Here is an 11,694-nt window from a genome sequence, read left to right as displayed (position 1 = left end):
TTTACTTGAGTGACCTCAGGAACATCCCTGCCCTTTTCTCTGGGCCTATTTCCTTATGGGTAAAACACATTTTGGTTGGGGGATTGAGGGAGGAGTGCTTGGACGTGTTGATTTCTAAGGACCCTTTCAGGTCTGAAACCTGTGAAACCAAGAACATGGTGGGCATCCCGTCTTGGGAGTTCAGATGTCTGTTGTCACTCAACTCTACGTTACCCACTTGGGAAGGAGGGGAAGTGACCCGATTCTCCCCTGGGCCCCAAGGGAAGGCCTGCTTGGGTTATTTCTGGGTTGGGTATGTGGCTTTCCTATAGATAGGGTGGTTATAAATGTCACCAAAAGGCCACTCAGCTGGCATTTGCACACGTGTGCCCGGCACTCAGGGGTCTGGAGCTTCTTCTTCCCGGCTTTCCTCTGCTCTTATTACAGTGCTCTATGAGGAATCATGCCTTCCTGGCCCACACACGAGTTACCTCAACAAGCCTCTTAGCCCTGTTGGGGAATTGTAGCACAACATGTTCTGCCTTTGAGCCTCTCTCCATGTGAAGCCAGCACAGAATAAAGGATGGCCTAATCTGGCTTTAAACTTTCCTCATCTTCTCTTGCCTAACCTAGACCGGAGGCTCTAGTGTTTATATGTTTTTAGAAAATCCACTTTTTCTGCTAAATTGACTCCAGAATTGTCAGATTGCTGGATCAGTTCCTCCCCCCTCCCTCCCCCCCCCCCCAGCAGGCGTCGCCAAATGGTTGAGTTCATCAGGATCTTGTCATCTCTGTTATTTTTTCAGTGTGCCCTTTCCCAGCCTTTGGGGAGAGATCAGTATTATCCTCCTCTCCATCCCGGCCAGTCACCCAGAAGCTGGGTTAGTCTGGAGGATGGTGAGTTTGTCTGAAATGCAGTTTTGTTCTGGGATGCTGGGCTTTTGGCTTGGTTTGTCATTTACTCTAGGAGCAGCTTAGGAGTAGCAGGCAAAAGCCAGACTTCTACCCCACAGAGACCAAAGACCCAGGTGGACTTCCAGATGGAAGAGTGGTTAACTCAGTGAGACTTGGAGTAGTTTGGTGGCCACATATAGGGGCCCATCATCAAGAATTTTCAGGACAAATCTGAAAACAAAAACAAAAAAATGCCTTACATTTCTTCCTCTATCTAGTTCCCATCACTTGTCGTGGCTGCTGGATAGCTGAATTTCAGGGACTGGGAGGTTTTCTCCTTTTGCATGAACCAGTTCACCTGGATCTTCCCAGACAGGGTCTATGATGAGATGCATCTTCTCGTTTACCGACAGCACAATTCCTCCAAACATGGCCTTCTTTCTGAATTTTAAGAAAATTTCCACGCATTCAAACTTTGTTCCCATCATACTATCTCAGGCTCAGCCAGGAGAGTTAGAAGAAAAGATGTCTAGAGATAGGTGTGCCAGCAATAGAAAGTTTTCTGCATGGTCCTTTTGTTTTCTAGAAGGGGCTTTTGTGGCGTTTGACCCACAGTCTCTAAGGTGTCTGCTTTGTTTCTGCCTCTGTTCTCCAGAGCAAGAAGTTGGGGATTGCTATTCTGTTTAATAAGCACATTGATGACTTGTCAGTAAGTGACCCGTCAATTCTAGTCCAGCAGCAGCTGGCAGACTGTAGTTTTTGCATTTCTTTGGGGGAAGAAAACAGCGGTGACCTGAACTTCTGAAAATAATGCCTTGAAAGATGGGGGCCTAATTGTCCGGGATATCTTGTGGTGGTTCTCCACCCCTCCTGCTCTGTTATTAATGCTTTAGGCAATGGGCTGGGGATTCTGCTAGACTGCTGAGGATACCACAACAAAAACTATCCTTTTCCCTAAAGGTTTTTTGTCTGTTTTGTTTTAGTTTAAAGGGTCCTGAACATTATCTATGCTAGGCCAAACAAGGAACCTCCTCTTGGGCAGAAGAGATCATAGTCTGGAATGTAGTGATGGGATGGAATTGGGAACCTTTTGTCTTTTTCTCCTTTTGAGCAAGGAAGCATTGATTGGAAGTACCCTCTGCTGATTAGTGGGGAGCTCCATGGTATGATAGAGGACTCAACTGAAAATCCTTGGAGACTTAGGCTAGGATGTTTGACCTTGGGCAAGTAATTTCTCTGAGTTTCTGTTTTCTCATTTATAAAGTGAAAGGGCTGAACTAGATGATCTTTGAAGTCTTCCTTCTAGCTCTAACCCTGTCACCTAAAAAAAATAACTCTTACCTTCTATCTTAGAACCAACATATTGGTTCCAAGGGCAGAAGGGCAAGAAGGGCTAGGCAGTTAGAGTTAAGTGACTTGCCCAGAGTCATATGGATAGAAAGTAATGCCTATCATTCTATGAGATGACATGTAAGGCAGTGATTCCAACTATGCCTTAGTGACTTTTGGGGGAGGTTCCTAGCAAGGAGCCCGTAGTTTAAGTGTAGTTTAAGTTAAGCCTTATGTTCTTTTCTTGGGCATGTGTAATGCAGAGATGATATGCATTTAGTTTTTAGTTCTAGTTTTTAAAAACTCTTACCTGCTATCTTAGAATCAATACTAAATATCGATTCTAAGGCAGAAAAACAGTAAGGGCTAGACAGTCAGGGTTAAATGACTTGCTCAGGGTCATAAAGCTAGGCCAGATTTGAACCCAGGATCTTTTGTCTCCAGACCCTGGTGCTCTATCCCGAGCCACCTAGCTGCCCCATATTTAGTTATTAAATCATAGGTAGCCTATCATTTGTTCCAGCACCCAAACTTCAGGTTGGGCACATAATAGACAATCAATAAAATATCCATTATCAATTGATTCTAGTACTTTAATGACTGAACTGTCCAGGGCAAATATTTTTCTGTCCTTTTAAAGGACTTCAGAGGAAGAACACTTCCTTCGCATTCCATTTCAGTGTTTCATTGCCCTAATGGGCAAGACGTGTTCCCTTTTAACTGACAATTCATAAAAATCAACTGCTTTGTTGGCTTTGGAGTAAGATGCTGCTTGAAAAGTGGTGGAGGTCAGAGGAGACAAACTGAGGTGAAGTGGGCATGAAAAATAAAAATTCATCGTAGTTTCTAATCTCAGGCTCTTATATTAAGGCCCTTTTCTAAAGGAATTAGTAATTTTTGTGAAGCCTTAAAAAAAAAAAAAGATTTCTACCCTAAAAGCTATGGGAGGTTGAGAAAGGAGAGAAGCAGGTATAAAATATAGGACTTTTAGGAATCTCAGTCACAGATGCCTCAGCATACTCCTGCCTTCCAGATTTTTAAGGTGAATAAGAGTGGAGGAGGGATTAGCAAAGTATGAATCTAGTGACTTTACTCATAATAAATGAAAAAATTGTTGCTAGATATTGTGGGCCCCTATTTGACTAACTATAAATTGAGGCTGCATTAATTCCAGCCAGCCCTTTGGAAGGGTGGAGAAGAATATTGCATGAATAAGATCCCAGTGGCCTTGGGACTAAAAGTTTTGTGTCTTATTTGATATCTCTGCCTTGTCCTTTAAAAATATTTCAGAGCTAGGGGCAGCTAGGTGGCTCAGTGGATTGAGAGTCAGGCTTAGAGATGGGAGATCCTGGGTTCAAAAATGACCTCAGACACTTCCTAGCTGTATGACCCTGGACAAGTCCCTTAAACCCCACTGCCCTAGTTCTTTTATCACTCTTCTGCCTTGGAACCAATATGCAGTATTAATTCTAAGATGGAAGGTAACGGTTTAAGAAAAAAATCTTGTAGTAGAGACAAAATCTCCGTATTAAATTGTTTGGAAACCTGTTTCCCAGGCCCCTGGCCCCAGGTAGGTTACTGTAAAGTATATCATTGTTATTTCTAGGGTGTCTCTCGAGCAGGTTAACAAGCTTGTCCCTTCCCTAAACCTGCTGTGTCTTAGATGACAGAGTGCCATCTTCTGTGTTTCCTCTTTTTCAGACAGCTTGGAAGCACTATCACGTGACAAGATGGGCATGGTGGTGGTCAGCGATGCCTCTGGTGTCAAGGCTCCAGATGGTGGATGGGGCTGGGCTGTCCTCTTTGGCTGTTTCATCATCACAGGCTTCTCGTACGCCTTCCCCAAAGCGGTCAGCGTCTTCTTTAAGGAGCTCATCCGGGAGTTTGGTGTTGGCTACAGTGACACGGCTTGGATCTCCTCTATCCTGCTGGCCATGCTCTATGGGACAGGTGAGAAGAGGCCAGCTTGCATACAGATGGCATCAGCTCAGAAAATAATTCACTAGAAGAAGCAGGAGTGCTAGAGAGTCAGCAGTTTTAACTGGGATGTGGCAAGTGGGACCCCGGAGGCATAGTGTACCTCTGAATCAAAACATCTCTTCTTATCACTCCCAACTCTGTGAAGAAAGTGCTGTGAGCAGATTAAAAACAGGGCGTGGAAGAAGCAAACCCCATTCACTTAGGGGCATTAGATTGGCTTAGATTGGGGATGACCCATTCTTGAAATTTGTCCCATTTCCATTATAATTAATTACCTTACATCCTTGTTGAGTCCAATTAATTAAATTCATGTAGGAAGCAGGTTGAGTACTATTCTTTCTAATCACAACTTGTAAAACTTAATTTGTGTGATTAAAACATTGATGGGGAAGTCGCGTTTAAGCCCCTTGCACACCCTTTTGTTTTTTTCTTGAGGAGTAGGTTTCAGGAGTTCTTGAATCTGATTCGACTCTGTGCTGTCTCTGTGACTTGATCTTGGTTGCCGAACTTTATACCATAAATTTTTCCTCTGTAAAATGGGCCTTCTATAGCATTGGAGTAGAAAAGGCATTTCATAGAGTCTAGAGAACACAAGTTTGAATTCCAGAGAACTGCTATCTGTGTGCTCTTAACTTATGTGCTTTACTTTACTTCCTCTGTAAAATAAGGGATTTGTACTAGATTATCTCTAAAGTCCCTTTTTAGCTCTTAAGTTCTGTTACCCTCACATATACTACTGAGGGAGCACCTAAAAATATTGCTAGCTTCCCAGCACTAAGTATGCTGATTAGGACTCTGTAATAATTCAAGAGCAGAAATCCAGCAAATGGATTAGTTCTACAAATATGGAAGGTCTATGACATAGACACTGAGGAACAGGGTAGCAAGGCTTCTGTCATTGAAATACAAATAATTCTTGATCATCTGGACTATTGAAGGGGAGAAGTGTTGATAATAATTTTTAAAAGTCTAGATATCTAGATAGATGATTAAAAAAAAATTCTACTGGGCCACACAGTATTCATGGGCATCATGAGACAGCTAAATGGTCCAATGGAGGGGCCTTGGATTTGTGGAATCTAGACGATAGGGGTTCAAATCTGGATTGTAGGACTTACCTGTAGGGCCCTGATCAAATCGCTTTTCCCTTCTGGAGATTAAGATTTCTCCTCTGTAAAATGAGAGGTTTGGAGAAAATGATTTCCAAGATATTTTCTTGTTCTAAAACTCAAGGATTGTACAAAGTTTACTTCAGGAAAATTATATTTTGCTTAGGAATATATTAAGCCAAGTTTGCATTTTCTGAACTCTTTATTCCAAAGACTTTGTGTCTTATTAGACAAAGGTACATTGGCTGGGTATCAAAAACAGCAGGGGAACAACAACCCTCCCGGTGCAGTGTGGCATCTATGAATACCTAGCAGGTACTCAGACACATGCTGAACAAATATTTGCTTACGCATTGAAGGTAAATTAGTCTGGAGTAAAGTGCTTGCCACGAAACCTTCACTTGTGGAAACTCACTGTTATGAGGTACCATAAAAAAGAATGGTTAAGACTATCTGATGGTAACTCTTCCTAAGGAGACTCAAAGTATAGGCTTTTGCACAAATAAGACTTTGCCTGAGCAGTTAAACCAGAGAAGGTCTTTGGTTTGTAAACTCAGAGGGTCAGGGTAATGGGTTCCATCACCCATCCGTGGGTTAGATAGAAAGCATGACTCCATTCCACAGTAACGAAAGCTGCAGTTGCCCCTGATAAAAATCATCTCGGGATTGTGTGCGTGTGGATGGATTAAGCACAAACCCACTACCCCTGCTGGAAAAACTTCAAAGTATTAACAAAAGACTTCATCATTATTAATTATTGCAACTTGTTAGGCCTGAGGACTGTTGCATGTGGCTCAGAAATGGGGGAGAAAATAAAACCAAACTCATGGCAATTAAAGATCCCTGCTTTAGTTCAGTGGTAGGTGGTTTCGAATGTTGGGGAAAGGTGGACAAAAGGACAGACTTCGCTCTTGGGCCACCAATAATCCACGTTGCTGCTTCCCAGGTCCACTGTGCAGTATATGTGTGAACCGATTTGGCTGCCGACCCGTCATGTTGGTGGGCGGCCTCTTTGCCTCGATCGGGATGGTGGCTGCCTCCTTCTGCACCAATATCATTCAGCTCTACTTCACAGCTGGAGTCATCACTGGTAAGTACGGGAGTCCAGAGGAGGGGTGCAAATCACAGGTAGGTGTTAAGCTCCCAGTGATCTGAAAGCCCCTCGAGACATCGTTTGAGCCCCTATCAGCAGAGGGCACAGCAGCTAGGAAGTGACCCCCGACCACCGCCCCAGCGACCAGGGGGGCTCAGTGACCTAGATAATGCGGAAGGGCGCTATGTAAGGGCAACCATTAGCGCGCTTTATGAACGTTGCCTCCTCATCACAGTCCTGGGAGATGGGCAGGTGCCTAGGGCAGCCAGGCCAGCAGTCATTTCCTTCTTGTCTAGTGTTTTCCAGTGAGTCCTCCCGAGCTGAGATCAGCTCAGACTAAAAGATTCCAATGGAAAGGCCACTGATTTATTAGCATCGATTCAACCTGACTTTGCCAGGTATGTCTGGGGTTTCGTGGCCTCTCTGGGGTCCTCTTGCTTTTGGCCATCGTGAGTGACGTTAGGGGTAATGGCATATTACGCTTCAAGAGAGAGCCTGTCTAAAAGACAAGGAGGATTCCAGCAGAGGAGAGACCACTGGACCCAGATTCCTTTTGGCTGAAGCCCAGATTCAGGCACTTTGTGTCAGCTCCATAGGGAAGCCAGTTGGCTTGTCTCTCAATTCTGGTCCCATACAAATGCAGTGACAGGGGCTTAGTATTTGTGAGGAGAAAGTCTTCTGGGGGAATATAATAATATAATCAAGCAGACTAAATGAAAGTCATTTACAAATAGCCTTCTAATAGCATTACAAAATTTTTTGGGGGGGCAGCAGGTTCACCTTTGGAGAGGTATATGCTTTTCTTATGCCGATATTATAAAGATATTTTGCACATTCCCTCCATCTACCCTGACTTCATGGGAAGATGAGACATGCAGGTGAGCTGAGCGGCATGCCACAGAAACTCTGCCCTCTGCGTAATTTTGCCAACACATCTTTATGGAAGGCTGATTTGTAATCATTAAATGGAATAAGAGGAAAAGGCATGGGCAGAATCCCAAGTCCGATGAGGGTTTTGATCTTAGGAAGAAGGGCACAGCCACATTCTTAAGCCTGTTCTTGCTCCTCTTTTTTTTTTTTTTTTTAAAGGCTTGGGCTTGGCCCTCAACTTCCAGCCCTCCCTCATCATGCTCAACTGCTACTTTGACAAGAGGCGCCCGTTAGCCAACGGTCTCTCAGCTGCAGGTAGCCCCGTGTTCCTCTGCATACTCTCCCCACTAGGACAGTTCTTACAGGACTATTATGGATGGCGAGGGGGCTTCCTTATTCTGGGGGCCTTGCTGCTGAACTGCTGTGTCTGTGGGGCCCTGATGAGGCCTCTTGAGGCTCCCAAGAAGAGTGGAGAAGCTAAGCTACAGTCACAGAAGAAAAAAAAGCTTTTGGACTTGAGTGTTTTCAAGAACTGTGGTTTTGTCATCTATACCCTGGCAGCTTCTATTATGGTATTTGGACTCTTTGTACCACCTGTTTTTGTGGTAAGCTATGCCAAAGATATGGGAGTACCAGACACAAAGGCTGCCTTCCTGCTGACTGTTCTTGGCTTCATTGACATTTTTGCCCGGCCCATCTGTGGATTGGTGGCTGGAACCAAGTGGGTCAGACCCCGCTGTGTCTACCTCTTCAGTTTTTCCATGATCTTTAATGGTTTGACTGATCTCCTAGGTGGTTTCTTGGCAGAGTCCTACATGGGCTTAGCAGTCTTCTGTGTTTTTTTTGGCATATCTTATGGCATGGTAGGAGCCTTGCAGTTTGAAGTGCTCATGGCCATCGTTGGCACCCAAAAGTTCTCTAGCGCCATTGGCCTTGTACTATTAATGGAGGCAATTGCTGTGTTAATCGGACCTCCTGGTGCAGGTGAGTGTTTTCTCTTATATTAATTTCATTCCTGTTATTCTCCTTTCCAGAAATGACTCTGAGCTTCCCAGAAGTGTAGATAGGTCAGAGGACGTGTGGCAAGAGGTGGAAGATGCTGCCATATCTATGAGATGCTCAAAAGGATATTTAGTCATCTAATTAATGAGGCCAGTCTTTTGCCCAGTTGGAGAAGCACAGACCAGACCCTTGTGGGCTTTCATTAGATTGTCACACATTACTTTTTATCATTGTGGGCTGTTTCAAGGAGGTGAGAAGAATTCACCCAGGCATAGTAATACCTACGACTAGGTTTAGTAACTATAGTATATGCCCATGACATCTTCTTGCCTTGTAAATTCACTGTCCCAAGGACCTGATTTGCGGTCTCTACTTCTGGGGAAAGGAATGTGGTGGGAGTGATAGTGAATACCTCAGCGGTTCCATGGCCTCAGTGTGGCTAACACCCATCACCCATGCAGATCTTGACTTCCATAATTCTTGTCCATGGCTTTTCACAGAGTGGTTCTACCCAATATGTTGGAAGGACTGCCTCTGGTTCTTTTAATATTTTGTGGCTAACAATGCAGCACTGTTGTTCCTCCTCAAATCCAGCTCAGATCAGGTAATGATAGAGTGTTATCAGAATTTTAGAATAGAGATGACCTCGTCCAACTCCTTCACTTTACAGAGATGATGACTCGGAGGAGTTATGGGTTTTCTCAGAGTCCTGCAGCTAGTTAGTGGCAGTAAATAGGGACTACACCCAGGTCTCCTGTGATCACTTTCCACTACATCAGCTGGTCTTCAGTGTCAAGTTATTAAAATCTGCTCTTCAGCCGCCAGTTGAATCTATTGGGGACGCAGTTTCCAACCTCAAGAAAATTAGCTTGTCCTTTGGTGTCTGAGGCTTGAGTCCAGCTTTGTTCAGGGGGATGGGGAGGAACTTGCTTGTTTGTGCTTCAGTGAGTCCAGGGAGAGAGATGATTTATCCCTGTGAAGGTAATACAAGATATCACCTTGTGACATCAATCAAATATCTCCGTGCTCCTGGACTGGCGAGTAGGATTCCAAGTGGTTAAAACTCATTCTTCAGCTCCTTTCAGAAAAGCAATTAATTGGGATCCCCACAAAGAGGAGCAAGAATAATTGTATAACTGACAGATTCTATTCTCAATTTTCAATAATTTTTTTTTAAACCCTTCTGTCTTAGAATCAATACAGAGTATCAGTTCTGAGGCAGAAGAGTGGTAAGGGCTGGGCAATTAGGGTTAAATGACTTGCATAGGATCACACAGCTAGGAAGCATCTGAGGTTGATTTGAACCCAGGACGTCCTATCTCTAAGGCCTGGCTCTATCTGCTGAGCCACCTACTTGCTCCTATTTTCAATGATTTTTGACATTGCTTAGTTCCATTGTAAGATAAAAAAAAATAAATAAACGGAGTGAGGAATAACCTCATTTTTCATTTTCCCTTTCAGAGGATAAAGTTACACTTTAAAGACTTGAGACTGACTAAAAAAAGCAAGCTTTCTTAAGAGTAAAGGACAGTGGAAGAAGAGGGTGGGTAGAATACATCTTGACCACTGCTACTTAGAAAAATCAGTTGGAAAGATAATTTTAAAATGAGAATTTAAAGTAGTTTGGATCAGAAAGCCTGATCCTGGAAGGAGGAAACCAGCCTCAAATTTTGACTCTTATTTCTACTATGTAATCTTGGATGACTCATTTGATCAGTGCTCAAGCATCTGTTTAATTTGCTAATAGTGGAGATTTGGGAATAAGGTAAATCCTTGCCATTAGAGAGGTGTTCAAGCACAGACAGGCCTGCCATTTTTGGAGATGGTATCCAAGGGAGTTCCTATACTGGAGAGGTCAAATTCTAGATCTCTTTATCGTCATTAGATCCTCATTAGCTTGAGAAACTGAAGAAATTTATAAAAAAATTATTCTCTCTGACCATATTCTGCTTTGATTTAAAAAAAAAGAGGGAAAAAATAGAATTTAACTTAAGAGTCTTGTTTTTGCTCCTCTTAATTTTTATTTGGAGGGAAGTAGTAGACAGTGATATAAGATTGAAGAATCAAGCTGACAAGTCTGTTTTAAAATTTAAACCCTAACTGCCCAAGACAGAAGTCTATGGAGAGGGGTTTTATGAGAGAAGAGGTGGTGCCTTCATGGCTGTTCTTCCTGCTGTTATATTGTGAGCTCGCTGAGGGCAGCCATGGTCTTCTGCCCCTCTCTTATATCCTTGGTGCTTAGCACAGTGCCTACCATGTAATGGGTGGTTCACAAATGTTTCCTGACTGGCTACTGCCTGAGGGTGATGGCCCTGGACACTGGGCCTCAGGTGTATGGGAGCGGGATGGGGAAAATATTTGGCTTCACAAGAAGTAGGTTCTGATGTTCGATTAAGTTTTAGGGCATCTGATTTCTGAAAGGACCATCTAACTTTGCCCAGAGAACCAAAGCAAGTATAACTTTCTGGTGACTTCTTCTAATGCCATCTGAGACAAAAAGAAGCAACCTACTTAATCCAAGTTCTAGCGGTGTTAAGCAGTTCTGATTGGTGCCAGAGCAGGGCTAAGGTTTTGATCCTAAGAGATGTCATACTGGGTCAGGGCAATGAGCCAACCCACTGTTCTGTCTCTGGTATTTGGCACCAAAGAGATATGTTCTATAAGAGCATAATGGTTCTTCCTGGTGTTTTGTCTCAAAAGGTTAGGGACATTCTAACGTCCTTTAATTATGCATTATGCAGAATAAATTCATGAATTTATTTAAACAGTTCTCAAACCTATTAACAATTTTCATCCTGTGTCATCACTCAGATGAACAAGTTCCATATGTTTATACTGAGGAAAAGAAAAGAGGAAAGGCAAGAGGCAGAGAAAATCAGATGACTCGGGGTAGGGGGCAGGGAGGATGGGGAGAGAGGTCGTGGAGGGGAGGGGCCATGCACTGTTCCTGAGAGTCCTCACAAATGTCAGAAACAGACACTAACTAGGCACAATTGATAGATTTTAGTGGGAAAACTCATTCCAGGTTATCTTTCATCAGGTTGCAGCCTATGTGTTAACAATATTTCAACTTGCATGAACAGGGTCCCCTAGTCCTGAGGTGTGACTCTTGTCCTTTTTCAGGCAAACTCCTGGATGCGACTCACATCTACAAGTACGTGTTTATCCTGGCGGGAGCTGAGGTGGTCGCCGCTGCCCTGGTGCTGGCTCTGGGCAACATCTTCTGCATTAAGAAAAAATCAGAAGACCCTCAGACCAAAAAGGAGATTGCAGAGAAGGAGGAGCTCGACAGATTGGCAGACAAGTCTTCTGAGGAGGCTAGAATAGACTCAGTAGAAGTGGAATGCTTCTTGAAAGCAGAACCTGAGAAAAATGGGGAGATTGTGACCAGCCCAGAGACCTCCGTCTGAAGGGGAGCCTGGGCTCTGAGTTAAGGGG

At 43.7% G+C, this 11,694-nt stretch overlaps 1 protein-coding gene across 1 annotated transcript; it reads left to right on the top strand.

The window, feature by feature from the left end:
• Positions 1-3,932: 3,932 nt before the first annotated feature.
• Positions 3,933-11,689, top strand: SLC16A3 (solute carrier family 16 member 3). Its single transcript, XM_044676322.1, has 4 exons — positions 3,933-4,152; positions 6,238-6,381; positions 7,474-8,238; positions 11,380-11,689. The coding sequence occupies exons 1-4, from the start codon at positions 3,933-3,935 to the stop codon at positions 11,664-11,666; spliced, it is 1,416 nt and encodes a 471-aa protein (XP_044532257.1). The 3' UTR covers positions 11,667-11,689.
• The last annotated feature ends 5 nt before the right edge of the window (positions 11,690-11,694 follow it).

Source organism: Gracilinanus agilis, chromosome 4 (genome assembly GCF_016433145.1).
Source record: "Gracilinanus agilis isolate LMUSP501 chromosome 4, AgileGrace, whole genome shotgun sequence".
NCBI lineage: Eukaryota > Metazoa > Chordata > Mammalia > Didelphimorphia > Didelphidae > Gracilinanus > Gracilinanus agilis.
This window is presented reverse-complemented; position numbering and strand designations above follow the sequence as displayed.